Source organism: Perca fluviatilis, chromosome 16 (genome assembly GCF_010015445.1).
Source record: "Perca fluviatilis chromosome 16, GENO_Pfluv_1.0, whole genome shotgun sequence".
NCBI lineage: Eukaryota > Metazoa > Chordata > Actinopteri > Perciformes > Percidae > Perca > Perca fluviatilis.
Window position 1 is genome coordinate 3248401 of NC_053127.1, and position 21162 is coordinate 3269562.

The following is a 21162-nucleotide window of genomic DNA, read 5'->3' on the forward strand; positions in this document are numbered from 1 at the left end:
AGACTGTTTTAGTGATCACCACATGATTTATTGTATTTGGAAAATTATGAAGCCACGTCTCCCTCCTAAATTTATTAAGATAAGGCAAACCAAATTCTTCAATAGTGACCAATTTATTGATGATTTGCAAAAAATTAATTGGTACAGGCTCAATCTAATTCCATTTATTGATAAAGCATGGAATTTACTGAGCTTCAGAATGTTTTAAACAAGCATTCTCCTTGGACCACAGTTAAAGTTAAAGGTAGTCACTTACCGTGGGTAAATGGAGACCTTATTAATCTCTTTAAACAGAGGCATAGGGCTTGGTAAAAAAAATTCCTAGCATCACAAGTACAGACTTCTAATTTTCAACCTGATCTGGTCCCTTGTTTCCAGCCCAGCTGATGTGCAAAGGGCCTTAAGTGAACTGTCCTCTATCAGTGGTGCTGGTCCAGATGGCATCGAGAATAAGTTTATTAAAATATGTTCTAATGTACTAGCAGTGCCATTGGCCTCACTTTTCAACTTGTCGTTCTCTTCTTGTAAATTTCCTTTAGCCTGGAAATGTGCCAAAGTTATCCCACTTCACAAGGGTGGCGATCATAAAAATATTAATAACTACAGACCTATCTCAATCATCAATAGTGTTGTAAATGTTTTTCAGAAAATAATCTTTTTCCAATTATCAAATTATTTATCTGACAATAACCTATTATCTCAATGCCAATATGGATTCAGAACACATTTTTCTACTACTACAGCACTTCTAAAATTTACCAATGATGTGTTTTCAAGTTTTGATAATCGTATGTGTACAGTTGCATTATTTTTAGATCTCACTAAAGCATTTGACTTAGTTGATCATTATCAACTCAAAGACAAACTGTACTCTGTTGGTCTGTCTACTTCTTCTTTGCTTTGGTTCAATTCTTATTTACACAATCGTTGTCAGTGTGTTTCCTTTGGGGGCAGCTTTTCTAATTTCAATGGCACTGACAGAGGAATTCCTCAAGGTTCCTCTCTCGGGCCTTTACTTTTGTCAATATTTATCAAAGATCTTCCGCGTAGCTGCACTGAATGCAATATCCAACTTTATGCTGATGACATGGTCATTTATTGTTCCAAACCTAATATTTATGACATCAGCACTACATTACAAAATGGTTTTGATTCCGTCCAGCGTGGCTATTGTCCAACAAGCTTCTACTTAATAAATCAAAATCGTATTTAATGTTTTTTCAAAAAAAGCTGAATCTTTCATTTGAAAATTCACAAAAAATTACATTTCTTGATCAAACTCCCATAAAACCTACTAGGCAGGTCAAGTATCTTGGCCTTTGGCTTGACTCTGATCTTTCTTTTAGCACTCATGTACATAATATCACTAATAAGCTCAACTGTTCACTTAGAAGTTTATACCAATCAATTAACTGTTTTAATTTTCCTGTCAGAATAAGAATTGTTTCTCAACTTTTATTGCCAATTCTGGATTTCGTCGATATCGTATATCAAAATACTACAGCTTCCTGTCTTCAGTCTCTTAACACTGCCTACAATAGCCTGTGTAGATTTATTCTCCGCTGCCCCTAAAGAACACACCATTGTGAAATGTACCATCAACTGTCCTGGCGAACACTACCAGATAGAAGGCGTTTTCATTGGTTACAATTTATTTTTAAATGTATTTATATGGACTAGCCTTCTTATTTAAAACAATATCTAATCTTATTTAGCTCATTGCATAACTTGCAACACAATAACCAAATTTATTTTTTCATTCCTTAAATCCAGGGCCGGTTCTAGCCCTTTGGTTGCCCTAGGCGAGATTGAGTTTTGCGCCCCCCCCCCTCCCCACTAGTCTTGCATTGCCAGATCTCCACAGCACTGTGTCAGCGATAGAGTAGCAATGTATGTTCATTTTAGTTTCTAGCTTCCATGTAAGTTAGATGGCACCAACATTTGGTCTAATCATAACTGGTCTGGCAACCCAAAGGCCAGTGTTTTGTTTCCAGATTTTGTGCATGGTGACTTATGTGACAACCTAACCCAGGCCCTTTGGCACAAATCACCCCAGACCCACAAGTTTGAAAAACTAGCATGATTCAGCAGTTAAGAGCTAACATCATGCTAACTCTATAGACTCATTGTATAGCCTGCTAAAGCACTAAAACATGTGTGAAATGTTTTCAAACTTATAATTGTTCAGACACTAGAATAAAAAAACAGTTTTTTTGGCTAAAATGTGCTTACCTCTCATGCCATGTGTCTCTTCTCTTTGGAGGATGAGTAAAATGGATGGCTTTTCAAAATGATGTTGTCACATGACCAATTTCTTCTTGGTTTTCGAGAAACAAGGGGTAGATCTACTTCCTCCCTGGCACAAATCACCCCACTCTCCCCTATTGCAAGGTAAAGAGAATTTTTGCTAAACATCCTGCCTCTTTCCACTCTGTCAGTTGGGCCGTGCCCTCTGAGTCCTAACAGTCCATCCCATACACACCAATGTAAACATTTTTTTCACACAGGGTTTCACATCTATATTCTTCTGCACTTAATATTTTATACAAAGCCTGATGGACTGAATGTTCAAAGTTGACACATTTTCATACATTTTCAACTGCTCGACTCGAGGGGAGGACCTCAGCTGAAGAGCCACATATTCAAAAGAAGCAAAGTTTCCATAAGATATTTGAGTGCATTGGAATGAGTCATTAAACAAAATGGCGACACCACCTCCTTTCTTATTCACTCTATTCTCAATCATAAACTGAAGTTAGGGGGAGCTGACTCTATAAGAACAGCATCACTGTTATTATGGAAAAATCATACATAAGATTGTGCTTGATAATAAAATCATTGATTAAAAATGATTTTCCTGCCAAAGACCGGACATTTAGTAAGGCCAGTGTTAGTGTGTTTTAATTTTTTGGGACAGGCTGTGGCTGACGAGGAATGGATGCTAAATTTGCTAAGTTGGCAGTTAAGTGCTTCTTTTTCTTACTTAGCAGATTCACCATTCTTTTTCTATTACCAATCACAACATAGATTAAGGAAGAATTGAATACACAGGGCCCAGGCTTGTCATGGAAAGAGTCCTGAGTGCCACTTGGCGTGCAGCCTGGACCCAGCACATATTGGTTCAAGCTTGTTGCATTTTGTACACAAGCATACTTATCAGTCTGGGGAGAAGGAGTTAGCTGCTGTCCTTGAGGAGGCAGAGGTGCCTGGCGTTTTACTTTCAGTGGTTGAGTCAAAACAGAGTCAGTTTGATGCTGGGGGTGAATGTTGGGAGAAGGAAGTGGGGCAAACTTGATTCCAGCATCTACCAGCTGCTCCATCCGGTCAGTGAACCCCAACATGTGGCAGGGGGAAATAGGGGAAAGGGTGAGTGGGGAGAGCGATGGATCCTCAAAGGCATCAGGGTTGGTAAGGGGGTTTGAGGAGTGTTGGATGGATGAAAAAGGGGGTTGAGATTTCTCGTCTCTGCTCTGTGGTCTCCCATGGTCAAATCTTTGCTCAGGTGGGGGCTGTGGTGGATCACTGCCGTGCTTTGTTGTGTCTTCCTCTTGTTTTGATTCATCTTGTCTCGTGTACTTGGCCGAGGGAGCAGATGTGTGGCGCAGAAAGTAAAGTAGGCTAGAGGTGAACAGCTTTACTCCTGGCTTGTTAAGGAATAATCCATCTGCTTTAAAAAGATGTCTGCAGTCACAGAAAATTTTAAAATTGTCAATGAACTGCAGAGAATGGACGGTACATGCAGATGAAAGCCATTTGTTCAGTGGCAACAGTCTGCTGAATCTCTCAGCTCCTCTTCTGACTGGCGGTATAGGGCCACTGATAAACACCTTTGCGTTTAGGGTCCATAAAGTTACGATTCAGCACTTCAGACAGTTTTTCACAGTTGGGTGTGCTGCTACGAGATCCAGGATTCTTTGGGCTAAGTCAGACACCATGTCTTTCGGAAAAAAACAGAGTATTTTGGTGTTTTTACTGCTTGTTACATCTTTTACAACCGAGTCACACACAATCAGAGTTTGAGGCCCAGTCGTTAGCTTTCCCTGTAGCTTTTTACTTTTTAGATTGCTCTCAGTCCTTACTGTGCTGTGTGATGATGAGACACAACCCAGGTCATCAGATGGAGGTCCAGGGTCCTGCAGCAGAGGAGCAAGTTATCCACCTGCACACTGTTGGGGAGGCATTTTGTAGCTAATTCTCCCTTTTGCAGCTGTCCACGGCTGTGTCCTACTAAGCATAGGGGTTAAAGAGGTGCTCTGCCTGGATGATAATGCAGCCCAGCCATTCCTATCACAAATCTCAGGGCACTATGCCCTGCCCGTTAGTCGTCCTCCCATTTCCCAAGAAAATGATTTACTCTTGGGCTTTGCACCAATAATGTTCCAGGGAGGACTACCCTTGTTGATTTATTACCGTTCCATAGCCCTCCTGTTTCTTTGCAGTGTTGTTGGTGCTAATTAGCCATGTGTTAGCATGCTTTTGTCCATTGTTTTGGGGCCATGGTAAAGTGGTGTCATTCCCACATGATCTGTTCACTTCCACGTTTACTTCTAACCGGTAAATTTTGGTTTCCAGAACTGCAATCTTCTGAAGGAGTTTGTAGTAGACATCCACGGAGAAGGGAGGCATCTTGCTGCTAATTAGCTTTAGCTACAGTCACTGTAGGACAGGCTTGAGCTATTGGTAGGCCACGCTCACGCAGACAAATGTTGAAAAATGGCAATAGCCTACTATGTCTACAAAAGATTTATAGTCCAGTGATTTATAAGTATGCAAGAGCCGCTGCTCATAGTTTCTCTCAGTGGAAAAGCAAGATTATCAGCAGAAATATGCAAGCAGAGGCAGGAGCAAGCAGCAAAGAGTCTGCACAGTAAGAAGCAGGAAGCGGTAGAGCAACAAAATAGAAAATATTAAGCTATTTAATACAAACGTTTGCTTGCAACCGAAGCCGCAGTGGTAAGACAAGGCGAAGATGTGTGCTCAGAGTATTTATTTCCCCGATCACCTGATGCGGCGTTCAAAGTCTGCTGTCCAATGGGGATTCAGAGTGTTCTTGAAGGTGTGTGAACTACACGCCTGTAGTTTGTAGACTTCCGATTATTTTGGGGACTTTTTCATACGGGAGTGTGAAATCTCCAGGCTGTCAAAATTACATGTATGCCTCGATCTCTTTGTCTGTGGCCACATGTTTCCTTTGTTGGGGACCAAGAAGCTGGTTTAACAGTGATTTGGCTCAGATTGAGTTGACTGCAGAGACACAGGGGAGGCAAGACAAAGGATCTTGGCCTACATGTGAATTCCAAAGCCAGTTTCACCAAACTCCTACAAGCCTCCACTTCACAACATGGAGAATCTCCCTTCACCACATGTTAGGCAAGGCAGACTGGTGGTGAGACAAAGAACTGCTTCACACCTGTGAGAAGGTTCAGTTTTCTCATTGGTCGTCGGGTCTTTGAATGCACCACCCCGCCACTAGGAGGCGGAGGGAGGATAAAAGCTGTCGGCACAGTGTGTTTCTTCGCTTTCACGGTAACCCCGGTTGCTGAAAGGAGGCACTAGTCCGGACTAGCTAACCAGCATCACCTCGCTGGTCGAGTTTTGAGCTGGGATAACTGTATATCGGTCTGATATACAAAGGGGATCCGAGGAAATACTGTCCGAGTATTCCTTCATCTGCAGCAGGCTTAATCAGCCTGGATTCAAGAAAAGGACGGTGTTCTGTTCTTGTTTGGTCGATCGTTAAGCTCTGGCGAGAGACTTAACTGACAAACAACGCATGTACAGTAAGAAGGCTTTTACACAGTTCTGGGCAGATATTAGAACTAGTGCGTTTTGTTTTGTTATTAATGAGCAAAGGGTTCGCTACCACTTGTTGCCATTAATGTGATCTGATTTAATCATGTACATGGTCCATATGTGATTATTAATCTGTACTGTGAATGTATAACTGATCCCTATACTGTTTGATTTATGTCGTGTTAAAGTAGCTGGGTTAAAACCGTAATTGCTATCTGCTACTCACTCCTTTCAGGAGTTTTAATTACTGTCCGCGATAGAATCGCGAAAATCAGCTGTTAGCTACTGGAGTGACGTTTTCCTCAGCAAAACCAAAAGTCTCAGTCTGTCCCAAACTACACGTTAGCCCAGACCTGAGCGGCTGAGGGGAACTGGGTCATTATCGATAACTGAGATCAGAGTGTGTCTTTTCTTTCCTTCCTTTATTCTGTTCCTTTTACTAACACACACACACACACACACACACACACACACACACACACACACACACACACACACACACACACACACACACACACACACAAGCTAGCTTTAGCTCCCGAGCTAAAGCTGCTAGTTTCACACGTGGAATCTGCTTACGGTCGTACAAGAGCTAAAACAGGAACTAGCTACTATACTGGCTAAGCGTGCACATTGCCTAGCAACCACCGGCTTCTTCAGCTCCTGCCCTACCCAGCACCACTACCGCCCTCTTGAGGCTAAATAGTTTTGTGCAGCTCACAGGAGTAGCCATCTTTGGAGTTGTTTTGGTGTTTAGAACTACACTCCGACACCGCCCCCTCCTCTTTCACTCACTCCTCACACACACACACACACACACACACACACACACACACACACACACACACACACACACACACACACACACACCCACAGACGTGTCCATGACACATGCTGCTTTGTTTTGCTTTGTTTTTGGTAGTGATATTGTAAAAAGGTATATGAGTTTATTATTGAAGGATTATTGTTTAGCTACTGATAATTGTGAAGTTAATAAATCTTATTATACTTAATTAGCAGTTGCTTGTGATTATTTGTGTACTAGTTGTAACAATTGCTGGTCGATCAGGTCCGTTGCTCGGATTCACCCCTTCCTTTATTTCCTTTTTAAAGGATATTCACAGAAATGAGACTGATCCACAGTTTGATTATTGGTCCCTGACTTGCAGGGTGGTGCCCCGTTTTGATTGTTTGTCGATTTGATAAAGTTATTAATAACCATATTCATAACTTTATTAATATTGATAAAACATCTTTGATAATTTGCCAATGATCAAATCTGTACCCTAAGGGAATCCTACACCTTTGTCTCAGAAAGCAGTCAGGCTGTGGAGTTGCCTGTAGGCCTTAGTTGTCTCACGCCCATGTTTACCCCATGTATCCTTGTCTAAAATCAGTTCTTTGTTTAAAATCAAGTTTAACACTGGTTTAAGTGGTCCCAACAATGTTACGTTCAATTTGTCATTGAATATCCAAATTTCTGGGTTCCCAGTCAGAAACTACATATGTGTCTATGGCACAGACTGCATAAAACAGGCCTATGGTCAGAAATGTCAACTCTGAAATATATAACATTATTTGCTCTATGAAAGACATCGACAAAGATGAAAACTAAGGACATTTACTTGATCATTTTTATTTTAGTTAGTTTTGCAAACAGACATCACAGTTTTAGTTAGTTATCGATTTTTTGTAATGCCTCGTTTTTATTTTTATTTCAGTTAACGACAAAGGGCCTCATTCACCAACCGTTCTTACGAATAAATGTGTTCTTAAACCCTTCTTACGCACTTTTTTACGAAGATTCTGGCATTCACTAATGTTTTCTTAACTTGGATTTGTTCTTAGCTAAGAACAAAATCTACGAACACTGAAAAGCACTCTTACGCACATTTGAGTGATGACAATTTGCTCCAAATGATTGCTTACTGCATTTTATTTAATTCTACAGTCGTTTACAATGATAGTATTGTACTGTAATGTATTTCTGATCATTTGTTGATACACAATCATATTATTCAAAAAAGACACTAACACTGCAATTTACATCAGCAATTAAACGGATTAAATCCTGCGTTATTTGGTGATTGATCACTATTTATAGGGCCGAAATGCAGTGGTAGAAAGTAACAAAGTACAAATTCTTCGTAACTGTACTTAAGTATATTTTTCATGTATCTGTACTTTACTTAAGTAGACTCAATAGTGCATAGCCTACTTTGGACTTTTACTTTATTACATTTTGCAGCAATTATCTATACTTTCTACTCCACTACATTTCTACAATGTTCCGTTACATTTTCTGATCAGTTTCCCCCTCTGCCAAAACATCCCTGACCGTCATACGTTTGTCTCACCAGTGAAGTTGGTTGCCGTAGATACTGTATATATGGGTTTCCGTAGATAGGCTACTGTATATATGGGTTGCGGTAGATAGGCTACTGTATATATGGGTTGCGGTAGATAGGCTACTGTATATATGGGTTGCCGTAGATAGGCTACTGTATATATGGGTTGCCGTAGATAGGCTACTGTATATATGGGTTGCCGTAGATAGGCTACTGTATATATGGGTTGCCGTAGATAGGCTACTGTATATATGGGTTGCCGTAGATAGGCTACTGTATATATGGGTTGCCGTAGATAGGCTACTGTATATATGGGTTGCGGTAGATAGGCTACTGTATATATGGGTTGCGGTAGTTAGGCTACTGTATATATGGGTTGCCGTAGATAGGCTACTGTATATATGGGTTGCGGTAGATACTGTATATATGGGTTGCGGTAGATACTGTATATATGGGTTGCGGTAGATACTGTATATATGGGTTGCCATAGATACTGTATATATGGGGCACCGCTGATCCAAGCCGGCTCCGGTGCTCCAGAGCCCGGGCGCAGCGTCGCTGACCCTCGGTAATACAGCCCCGGTAAAAGTGAAAATGAAAACGTTTTTATTTTTTATTATTCCCGTTTTTAAATCAAAGTTGCCATCTATTTCTCTCCACAGCGTCGTTTACTCCTCCGCCAGGCTGCGTAAGACGCGTTCATATCTTATTTATTTGGCTGGACCTCTTCACATCTCCCTATGCCCGCTGCTTCACACACTTTATTTGCTTACTTACATGGTTAAAGAAAATAAAATACATCCATGAATAAACCAACCGCATTCTGATTCTAACAACATATTTCCGTTTCATGGTTAGGATAGGAACTTTTCTTAAAAGCCAGGCCTTGTTTGTGGTTGTGGACACCTTCTACTTTTACTAAAGTAAATATGTCTCTGGTTATTTGTACTTTTATTTAAGTACTGAGATTCAGTACTTCCTCCACCGCGGATCCGACAATCTCCGACAACCTGTCTCCAAGGAGGAGCACAGGAAGCATCATGTCCTTATATGGGAATTTTTGGGGCGTTTTCTTATGCTAATTAGGAACAACTGGCACACGCTTTCAGTTAGGAAGACATGAGATTCATCAATCCTAAGAACACAGGTGCGAACAAATCTGCTGTTTAAGAACACGTCATGAATCCGACGTAAACTTTTCTTAGAAACCTTCTTAAGAACATATTTAAGAGAAAACTTAGGAAGATATTGGTGAATGAGGCCCAATGCTTTTTTCCTCCTAGTTTTCATTATTTTGTTCGTTTTCGTTAATGATTATAACCTTGGTCAACATAAAAACATGGGAAGATAAGGCCAAGTTTAAAGGTACCCTTTAACAATGTAACCATAGATCATCAATGTGTTTCTCTTCTCTGGAAAATGTTCTGTGATATAGGGAAGAAGTGCTTACACTCTTGTTAATCAAACTGACATTGACATATCATGTGTCACAATGTAAATTAACATTCAACATCTGTAACGTCCTTTTTGTTGTTGTTTTTGCTGTAGGCTTCTATATAAAGCTCACACAGGTTTACAGACGACACAGTTCAACAGTAAGCTGCCAGAACGAGAATGAAGATCTCTGTGAGTTTCACGCTGTTGCTGCTGCTCGGCTCAGTCCCCGCAAGTGAAAGTGTTGAATGCCAGCGGACTTCTCCTCCAGACATCTACGCTGCGCTGAGAGAGATCACCGCCTCGTTGGTTCAGCTGAAGGCGAACATGGCGCTGCAGACTACAGGTACAGTAATGAAATGTTTTACATCGTGTCATAGCAGTTCAGAAATATGCAAAAGGATAGAAATAAGTATTTTTCTGTGTAGTGGAGCAAAGTAGGGCTGAAACTACTGAATATTTTCATTGTGGATTAATGTGTGATTTTGTTCTAGATGAATGGATTATTTGTTGGGTCTCTAAAATGTTGATCAGCGTTTACCAAAAAGCCCAAGATGACATCCTCAAATATCTTGTTTTGTCCAAAACTCAACGATATTCAGTTTCCTGTCCCAGAGGAGAGAAGAAATTAGAATATATTCACATTTAACAAGCTGACGTCACACAACTTTCAGTTTGTTCATAAAAGATTACTCAAACAGATTCATTGATTATCAAAATAGTTGGAGATTCATGCAGCTCTACAGCAATGTCCAAAGAAACTGAAGGAGCAGTAAAATGAAGCTGACAAAGAACCTCTCTCTGATTTTGCAGGTCAAGCACAGCTGAAGACTGAAGTGGAAAAGCTGAATCAACAACAGCGAGGTATTGTTCTCTGATCGCTGTCAGCTGCTTCTGCTGCTGAGAGATGTAAAGAGAAACATTTCATTATTACTAAATTAAATCATGGTGGCCAAACACTTCCAAAGTCTGGTAAATTTGGAAGAAATCTACACAGAAATAGACAAAGTTTAATAAAGTAAATGTTTTCTTTCCACGCATCTAACCTTAACCCTGAATGAACGGTGGCACTGAAGGACAAAACACAACATTTCACAAATGTTGTGTTTGGTCCTTAAGGAAGACAACATTTTAGGGAAGATAAACAGTAGAAAAACTATTAACTGAAAAATGTTTCTGCCTGTAGTGTCTCCTCTTAATTTAAATGTTTACAACTCCTGCTGTTTTTCTCGATTTCTTTGTCTGTGGCCACATGTTTCATAACGTTGCTCTCTCTCCCTCTCTCTCTCTCTCTCTCTCTCTCTCTGTCTGTCGCTGTCTCACTCTCTCTCTGTCTTTCTCTGTCTCTCTGTCTGTCTGTCTCTTTCTCTCTGCCTGTCTCTCTCTTTTTCTCTGTGTCTCTCTCTCTGCCTGTCTCTCTCTCTCTCTCTCTCTCTCTGTCTCTCTCTCTCTCTCTGTCTCTGTCTCTCTGTCTCTCTCTCTCTCTGCCTGTCTCTCTCTGTCTCTCTCAGTACGACAGGTTGCGTTCTCAGCCGCTCTGTTGCCTCAAGACCAACAACCAACTATTGGACCCTTGCCCACGGACACTACCCTGATCTACACATACGTTATCACCAACATTGGAAATGCCTACAACTCAAAAACAGGTAGCTCTGATATTCCAACAATACATTTTAGGGATGCACAGATATGAACATTTCATATCACATATCATATTTAGCAATGCCCGTATTTATCTTTATAAAACAAGTTTCTATGATAATTATATTTTCTGTTTACTGAGAAACACGTGTAAACACTGTATTTGTAAAAGTAATGTATTTCTTTTTTGCAAAACATTTGAAAAAGCCAATTCATTATAGATTATTTTTCTCAGTGTCTGACAACATTATGGAAAGGATCATCACCATCACAAACCAACCAGACTCCATGAATATAATCAGGACTTTTATCATCGTAAAACACACTTCATTCAAAGTGGAAAGAAACTAAATAAAACTATCAAAAGCCGTCTTGGTTCATCTTTCCACTGTTCCAACAATCACCACTCTGGTTTGGTTGAAATAAACCCTTAATTCACCCATTTACATTTGGAGATATGCTGGCTCTATACACGCTAAAAGTCCTGATTATTTACATGGAGTCTGGTGGAGATATGCTGGCTCTATACAGGCTAAAAGTCCTGATTATTTACATGGAGTCTGGTGGAGATATGCTGGCCCTATACACCGCTAAAAGTCCTGATTATTTATATGGAGTCTGGTGGAGATATGCTGGCTCTATACACGCTAAAAGTCCTGATTATTTATATGGAGTCTGGTGGAAATATGCTGGCTCTATACACGCTAAAAGTCCTGATTATTTACATGGAGTCTGGTGGAGATATGCTGGCTCTATACAGGCTAAAAGTCCTGATTATTTACATGGAGTCTGGTGGAGATATGCTGGCTCTATACACGCTAAAAGTCCTGATTATTTACATGGAGTCTGGTGGAGATATGCTGGCTCTATACACGCTAAAAGTCCTGATTATTTACATGGAGTCTGGTGGAGATATGCTGGCTCTATACACGCTAAAAGTCCTGATTATTTACATGGAGTCTGGTGGAGATATGCTGGCTCTATACACGCTAAAAGTCCTGATTATTTACATGGAGTCTGGTGGAGATATGCTGGCCCTATACACGATAAAAGTCCTGATTATCTATATGGAGTCTGGTGGAAATATGCTGGCTCTATACACACTAAAAGTCCTGATTATTTACATGGAGTCTGGTGTAGTTGTAGTTTAGGTGATGGTGATTTCGGGGCTATTTCATGTTAAACTAAAAGGATCTTACTAATTAACTAAAAGGTCTATCTCTGTAGGGATCCATCCCATAATGTTGTCAGACGCTTAGAATAATAATCTGAGTCTGTCAGAAGCAACAACAGAACTTTTAGTGACTCTAACTGCTGCTGAACATTAGTCCTGTAGGGTTACATTACAGCTTGGTTCTGGTTTAATACTGGACCAGTTTCAGAGATGTGATGGTTGATATATTGTGCATCTCTAATACATTTCACTTGCATGTTGATGTTGATGTTGAAACACTTTTTCAATTTCTATTTGTAAAATGACAATAACGTACGTCCAACAGGTGCGTTCACTGCCCCGATGAGAGGAGCGTACAACTTTGAGTGGACATTCGGTGCATTTGGAGACAACAGCCACGGTTCAGGGGGTTGGTTGGTCAAGAACTCAGAGTATGTTTTCATGGCATTTGAGCAACAGGCGACCGGTTTTATGACTACTTCTAAAGGCGCTACACTTTTGCTAGAGGTGGGAGACGTTGTGTTTGTGCGTCTGATGGCTAACACTTTGGCGTATGCCGATGGAAGTCACCACAACACCTTCAGTGGTTTTCTGCTGTTCCCCATGTAAGACAGAAACAGCAGCTCTGTGATAGTCACGCAGGTTTTTGTTGTCTTAAAGGGGTGATAGAATGCAAAACTGATTTTACCCTGTCATAGTTGAATAGCGACAGTTCGGTGGGTAAATAAGACCTACATAGAAACTGAAAATCCCATTGATACCCCTTTACTATAAAAATCTCATATTTTGAACTGCCGCTGAAAACGGACGAATCTCAACAAAGCTAGATGCTGACATACAGTAAGCATCCCAGGACCGGAACCTTTGTCAGCCCATGGGTGTATTAAGAGAACAGTCACGCCTCAACATTTACATAGGCTACACAACTGACCTGAGATCAGGTAGAACATTTACATAGGCTACACAACTGACCTGAGATCAGGTAGGCAAGGCAAGGCAAGGCAGCTTTATTTGTATAGCACATTTCAGCAACAGGGCAATTCAAAGTGCTTTACATAAAACATAACAAATTAAAAACATTAAAAGACAAGAATAAAACTGACAGTTACAGTGCAGTATAAGAAATTAAAGTTAATAAAATAGATTATTTAAAGAAAAGCAACATCAAAAGATAGGTCTTTAGCTTAGATTTAAAAGAACAGGTAGTCTTTTAAATCTAGGTCACGCGCGAATCTCTGCTATTCCATTACAAAATTCACTTCTGAAAATTTTTTTGCGCGAAATCAACTATGTAAAGCTCAAATATGGGCCGTTTTACGAAAATGGATGGCTAATTGCAAATTTTGTCCGTATGTGTGCCGGGTGCTACCTGGGTTGCTACATCTCCGCCCTGCCTGTCCTCCGTCACAGACCCCGGCCTGCTGTGGGGCTCGATTGAGCTCCGTTACGCGGCAGCTCAATACCCGCGCAAACTCACCCTTTCCTGGGTGACTGGAACTACCACACCCCCCCCCCCCCACAAAACCCCCACCCCCCCCCCCCCCCCCCCCCCCTTTTTCCTCCCCCCGACGGGCCGTGTGTGAAAAAAAAAAAAGCAGCCCTTTTTTTCCCCCCCTTTCCTTTTCTTTCTTTTTTTTTTTTTTTTTTTTTTTTTTTTTTTTTTTTTTTTTTTTTATTAAAAAAAAACTCTACTTTTTTTTTTTTTTTTTTTTTTTATTTATATAGAGTGAACTAGTTTTATTTCCAAAAAAAAAAAACAACCCTAACCATTTCCTTCCCAAACCTTTTCCCTCCCTTTTTTTTTTTCTCCTTTTTTTTCTTCCCCCCCGCCGCTGTTTTTTTTTTGTGTTTTTTTTTTTTTTTTTTTTTTTCTTTTTTTTTTTTTTTTTTTTTTTTTTTTTTTTTTATTTTTTTTTTTTTTTTTTTTATTAAATTATTTTATAATATATTTTTTTTTTTTTTTTTTTTTTTTTTTTATATTTTTTAATTTAAAGTATTAATTAACCTCCTAACTCTGACATTCACAAAAATGCATTCTTACCCGGTAGTGCAGTATCCACAAATGGTAACTTTGCCCTGGGTATGGAGCCCAGCAGGCTGCCGCTTTCTCTTCAGACTGTGTGGAGCCCCTAAAGTCTGACACGTCTTACCAAATTTGCAATTAGCCATACATTTTCGTAAACGTCCCATATTTGAGCTTTATATAGTGGATTTCCGCATAAAAAGTCTCAGAAGTGAATTTGGTAATGAAACATTGCAGTATCTGGAATATGAGATTCTGTCCGTCTCTAATGTGTGTGTATTGGGGATTCACTCAACCAATCAGCACGTGTCTCTATAGTTTGTGTATGGCGAGTTGCTCAACGAATCAGTGCGCAGCTCATCTAAATATTCATGACCATACCATATTTGGAAGAAAAGCTCCTGTTACAAATAGGGCCAAAACACAGGGATGCATAAGGGCCAATAAAATATCAACCAGGCCATTTTCAGCCCAACCAATGTTACATACCCCATTAGGAGACCATAAGGAACAGTGTGAAATACCCTATATAATCATTCTATCACCCCTTTAAACAAGCCTTCATATATAGCACTTCATAGATTTGATCTGATTTCATCTACATCTAAATAATAATAATCAACACTTGTCGACAGGAACCTTTTTTTCCTTCAAATATAAAGTAATTAATGTTTCTGATTCTCTTTTGTTTCTGTCATTTTAATCAAATAATAAACATATATCATTGAAATTACATCTGTGAGTGTTTCTTTATTGTTTGTTTCAACTTTAACTTATTAAAAGCAGATAATCAAATTCAACATCATAGCAGTATGAAGAAACAATGAATGGTAAGCTGTTTTCACATATGAGCTCTAGGGCTGGGACAATATGCTTTTGCCCCGGTTTGATTCTTTCACCATTCATGGGTGCCGAGTGGACATGTTTTCCGGTTTTAATTTATTGCAAAAAACATGGACTTTTGAGCCCCAGACCAACATGTACATACCAGCCCATAATACTGCCACTAAGCTGAGTGGTAAGTAATGGCGTTTTTCCATTACATGGTACCTGCTCGACTCTGCTCGCCTCTACTCACCTTTTTCGGTTTTCCATTACAAAAAAAAGTCCCTGGTACCTGCTAACAGGTACTTTTTTTAGTACCACCTCAGTCGAGGTTCCCAGCGAGCTGAGGCGATACCAAAAGGTGACGTGAAAGTGACAGAGGGGGGTGTGTCCTGAAGAAACTCGCCATTTTTAAATAGTTTAGCCAGCTGTGTTTTCTTTAGAAACTAAGTGTGTCTTCTGGCTGTGGCAACAACACACCTTCCACGTTCTGTGTGTGTGTCGTGTTAGGTCACAGCAGTTTACTGCAGCGTCGCTATGACAACCAGCCAAGCTCGCCTCACGCATGAGGCGGTACTAAATCTGCAATGGAAAAAGAAGGACGGGGCACCGCAGCCGACTCGAGTCGAGCCGAGTAGAGCTGGTACTAGCAGTGGAAAAACACCATTAGATAGTATGATAATGTCTCACTGAGTCTAAAAGGCTGCCTGGCTCTCGATGGCAGGATGGATAAAGGTTGAGGGTACAGCATGGCTGTCATTAAGATGTCTTGTACAGTAAACAAGTGACAAGTCTGTAAGTTAAGCTAAGCTGCATTTTGTACACAGTATGCAGCTTGTGTTATAGTGGATCAATCAGAAAGCTATAGTAGCCTACTATGTTTGCAAGTGCCTTAGCTTGCTAATACATAACTAACATTAGCTTAACAGCTAACTTGTCCTCTCTGGTAGACAAAAATAATCACGCTTAAACCTCATGTTTTTAGCTAGCTACAGGCACTTTGTTGGCGTTTCAGGCAAGTTAACTGTTAGTAAGCTAATGTTAGCTATGTGAACGTTATTAGCAAACTGAGACACTTGCAAACAAAATACTACAGCTTTCATATAGTTAGCTACAACTGACATTTGAATATTTGACTTGGTAACAAAAATGCTTGCTGCAAACATAACACACACACACACACACACACACACACACACACACACAAACACAAACACAAACACACATACAAACACAGAGAGATGCACGCACTCCCATTTTTATGAGTTTGTGAGGACCAGTGACTGGCAGCAACCTTTCTAGGGGTCTAGAGACATGATTTTAACTGCTAAACTTATTATATTATGAACACAAAAATTATTAAAATAAATTCAAATCACACACACACACACACACACACACACACACACACACACACACACACACACACACACACAGAAACACACAGAGACACACACACACACACACACACATAGAGACACACACACACACACACACACACACACACAGAAACACAGAGATGCACGCACTCCCATTTTTATGACTTGTGAGGGACCAGTGACTGGCAGCACCCTTTCTGAAGGGTCTAGAGACATGATGATGACACTCACACACACACACACAGAAACACACAGAGACACACACACACACAAACACAAAGAGACATACAAACTCCCATTTGTATCACTTCGTGAGGACCAGTGACTGGCAGCACCCTTTCTGAAGGGAAGGGGAAGTTATTTTAACTGCTAAAATTATAAAATTATGAACACAAGAATTATTAAATTAATTTAAAACACATACACGCACACACACAGAGACACACACCCCAATCAACATATTTGTCTTTTTGACTTTTTTGTCACTTTTCAACAACAAAAATAGTTTTTTCCAAAATGTTGTTGCTTGTATGAGTTAAAAAAAAATTCAACAGTTTTGTTAACCGAAAACTTAACTGTTGCAGTTTAAAACGTTGTTAACCCTGTGAAACCCACACACTTGGTTTGATTTAGGCACCAAAACTACTTATTTAAGTTAATAAATCTCCTGTTGTGTGCTTCATGTTAGAAAGTAAGACTGAACCGTCCAATGTCCAGAGAATCTCATGTGGACATCGTTACAGAGTTGATATGTTACAGCAGCTTAACATTCTCTGTTTCTTTATACTGCTATGATGTTGAATTAGATTATCTGCTCTCAATAAGTGACTGACCTATCTCGGGTGCGTTTGGAGATGCCTGATGAAGTCTGACGTTGTTGATCTGGCATCATTTATCTTGGGGCCACACACCTTGCATGTAGTGTTTACTGCCACTGTACTGGTAGATCAAAAAGACGAATTAAAAGTCTGAGTCTGTGCTCACTCTCACTCTCCTCTGCCTGTAAGTGAAGTTATCTACTTCCTCTTTTATGGACTTTGCCCGACACAGCGCAGCTTGTTTAAACACAATGTTTAGACACATAACAATGTGTACTAGACACAGAACAATGTGTACTAGACAGAACAATGTGTACTAGACACAGAACAATGTGTACTAGACACATAACAATGTGCACTAGACACAGAACAATGTGCACTAGACACAGAACAATGTGTACTAGACACAGAACAATGTGCACTAGACACACAACAATGTGCACTAGACACAACAATGTGCACTAGACACACAACAATGTGCACTAGACACACAACAATGTGCACTAGACATAACAATGTGTACTAGACACAGAACAATGTGCACTAGACACAGAACAATGTGCACTAGACACACAACAATGTGTACTAGACACACAACAATGTGCACTAGACAGAACAATGTGCACTAGACACAGAACAATGTGCACTAGACACAACAATGTGCACTAGACACACAACAATGTGCACTAGACACAACAATGTGCACTAGACACAGAACAATGTGCACTAGACACAGAACAATGTGCACTAGACATAACAATGTGTACTAGACACAGAACAATGTGCACTAGACACAGAACAATGTGCACTAGACGCCTAACAATTTGCACTAGACACAGAACAATGTGCACTAGACATAACAATGTGCACTAGACACAGAACAATTTGCACTAGACACACAACAATGTGCACTAGACATAACAATGGTACATTAGATAGAACAATGTGCACTAGACATAACAATATGTACTAGACATAACAATGTGTACTAGACACAGAAAGAGGTTTTCCACACAGTCTGTCTTTTTCCTGAACACAGCATAAAGCATTAACAGACTCTTTAACAGACTTTTGGGTTAGCTCCTCTCCCTCTGTAACACGGTTACAGTCAGTCCTGTGTCCCAGTCAGGGTGGCTCGATTATAGAAAAACTAATTATAACACATTTATTTTGATCAATCTTAAAATTGGGATTAGTTAACATGATTACTTGTTGACTTTTGGAAAGATGTTGCATTTATTGAAGTTTGAATCAATAAAACAGTAAAACAAATCACCAGTGAAAACACCTTGAACTTTGACATTTCCCTTCATAATTTCCCTCTTTGAACTATTTAATTTCCCCTTCAGAACACGAGACAGAATAAGAGTTTACTTGCAAAAGGTAATGTGCAAAATAATTGTTTTCATGGTGATCGTTACTTATGAGCCGAAATCGAGGATGATCATATACCGACCAGAGACAGTTTATGTCTCATTTGCACCACATCCTGTTAACAGGTTGTGCAATATAAATATACAGTAGGTAAAGAATCTCATGTGGACATCGTTACAGAGTTGATATGTTACAGCAGCTTAACATTCTCTGTTTCTTTATACTGCTATGATGTTGAATTAGATTATCTGCTCTCAATAAGGTGACTGACCTATCTGGGTGCGTTTGGAGATGCCTGATGAAGTCTGACGTTGTTGATCTGGCATCATTTATCTTGGGGCCACACACCTTGCATGTAGTGTTTACTGCCACTGTACTGGTAGATCAAAAAGACGAATTAAAAGTCTGAGTCTGTGCTCACTCTCACTCTCCTCTGCCTGTAAGTGAAGTTATCTACTTCCTCTTTTATGGACTTTGCCCGACACAGCGCAGCTTGTTTAAACACAATGTTTAGACACATAACAATGTGTACTAGACACAGAACAATGTGTACTAGACAGAACAATGTGTACTAGACACAGAACAATGTGTACTAGACACATAACAATGTGTACTAGACACAGAACAATGTGTACTAGACACAGAACAATGTGTACTAGACACAGAACAATGTGCACTAGACACATAACAATGTGCACTAGACAAAACAATGTGTACTAGACACATAACAATGTGCACTAGACAAAACAATGTGTACTAGACACAGAACAATGTGCACTAGACACACAACAATGTGCACTAGACATAACAATGTGCACTAGACACAGAACAATGTGCACTAGACACAGAACAATGTGCACTAGACACACAACAATGTGTACTAGACACAAAACAATGTGCACTAGACACAACAATGTGCACTAGACACAACAATGTGCACTAGACACAGAACAATGTGTACTAGACACACAACAATGTGCACTAGACAGAACAATGTTTACTAGACACAAACAATGTGTACTAGACACATAACAATGTTTACTAGACACAGGACAATGTGCACTAGACACACAACAATGTGTACTAGACACAGAACAATTTGTACTAGACACAGAACAATGTGCACTAGACACACAACAATGTGCACTAGACACACAACAATGTGCACTAGACATAACAATGTGCACTAGACAGAACAATGTGCACTAGACACAGAACAATGTGCACTAGACACACAACAATGTGCACTAGACACACAACAATGTGTACTAGACACACAACAATGTGCACTAGACACAACAATGTGCACTAGACACAGAACAATGTGCACTAGACACACAACAATGTGTACTAGACACACAACAATGTGCACTAGACATAACAATGTGCACTAGACACAGAACAATGTGCACTAGACACAGAACAATGTGCACTAGACACAACAATGTGCACTAGACACATAACAATGTGCACTAGACACAGAACAATGTGCACTAGACACAGAACAATGTGCACTAGACACATAACAATGTGCACTAGACACATAACAATGTGCACTAGACAAAACAATGTGTACTAGACACAGAACAATGTGCACTAGACACACAACAATGTGCACTAGACATAACAATGTGCACTAGACACAGAACAATGTGCACTAGACACACAACAATCTGTACTAGTCACACAACAATCTGTACTAGATACAGAAACAGGTTTTCCCCACAGTCTGTCTTTCTCCTGAACACAGCATAAAGCATTAACAGACTCTTTAACAGACTTTTTGGGTTAGCTCCTCTCCCTCTGTAACACGGTTACAGTCAGTCCTGTGTCCCAGTCAGGGTGGCTCGATTATAGAAAAACTAATTATAACACATTTATTTTGATCAATCTTAAAATTGGGATTAGTTAACATGATTACTTGTTGACTTTTGGAAAGATGTTGCATTTATTGAAGTTTGAATCAATAAAACAGTAAAACAAATCACCAGTGAAAACACCTTGAACTTTGACATTTCCCTTCATAATTTCCCTCTTTTAACTATTTAATTTCCCCTTCAGAACATGAGACAGAATTAGAGTTTACTTGCAAAAGGTAATGTGCAAAATAATTGTTTTCATGGTTGTTGTGATCGTTACTTATGAGCCGAAATCGAGGATGATCATATACCGACCAGAGACAGTTTATGTCTCATTTGCACCACATCCTGTTAACAGGTTGTGCAATATAACTAGACAGTAGGTAAAGAATCTCATGTGGACATCATTACAGAGTTGATATGTTACAGCAACTTAACATTCTCTTTTTTTATAAATTAATACTTATATTTAATTAAAGTCTTTACTGTCACTG

The 21162-nt window shown here is 39.8% G+C and overlaps 1 protein-coding gene across 1 annotated transcript; it reads left to right on the forward strand.

Annotated features, from left to right (window-relative positions):
• The first annotated feature begins 3264 nt into the window (after window positions 1-3264).
• Window positions 3265-13043, forward strand: LOC120544408 (complement C1q-like protein 4). The gene is made up of 5 exons (XM_039778114.1): window positions 3265-3323; window positions 9690-9921; window positions 10389-10439; window positions 11087-11221; window positions 12716-13043. The coding sequence occupies exons 2-5, from the start codon at window positions 9756-9758 to the stop codon at window positions 12997-12999; spliced, it is 636 nt and encodes a 211-aa protein (XP_039634048.1). The 5' UTR covers window positions 3265-3323; window positions 9690-9755; the 3' UTR covers window positions 13000-13043.
• The last annotated feature ends 8119 nt before the right edge of the window (window positions 13044-21162 follow it).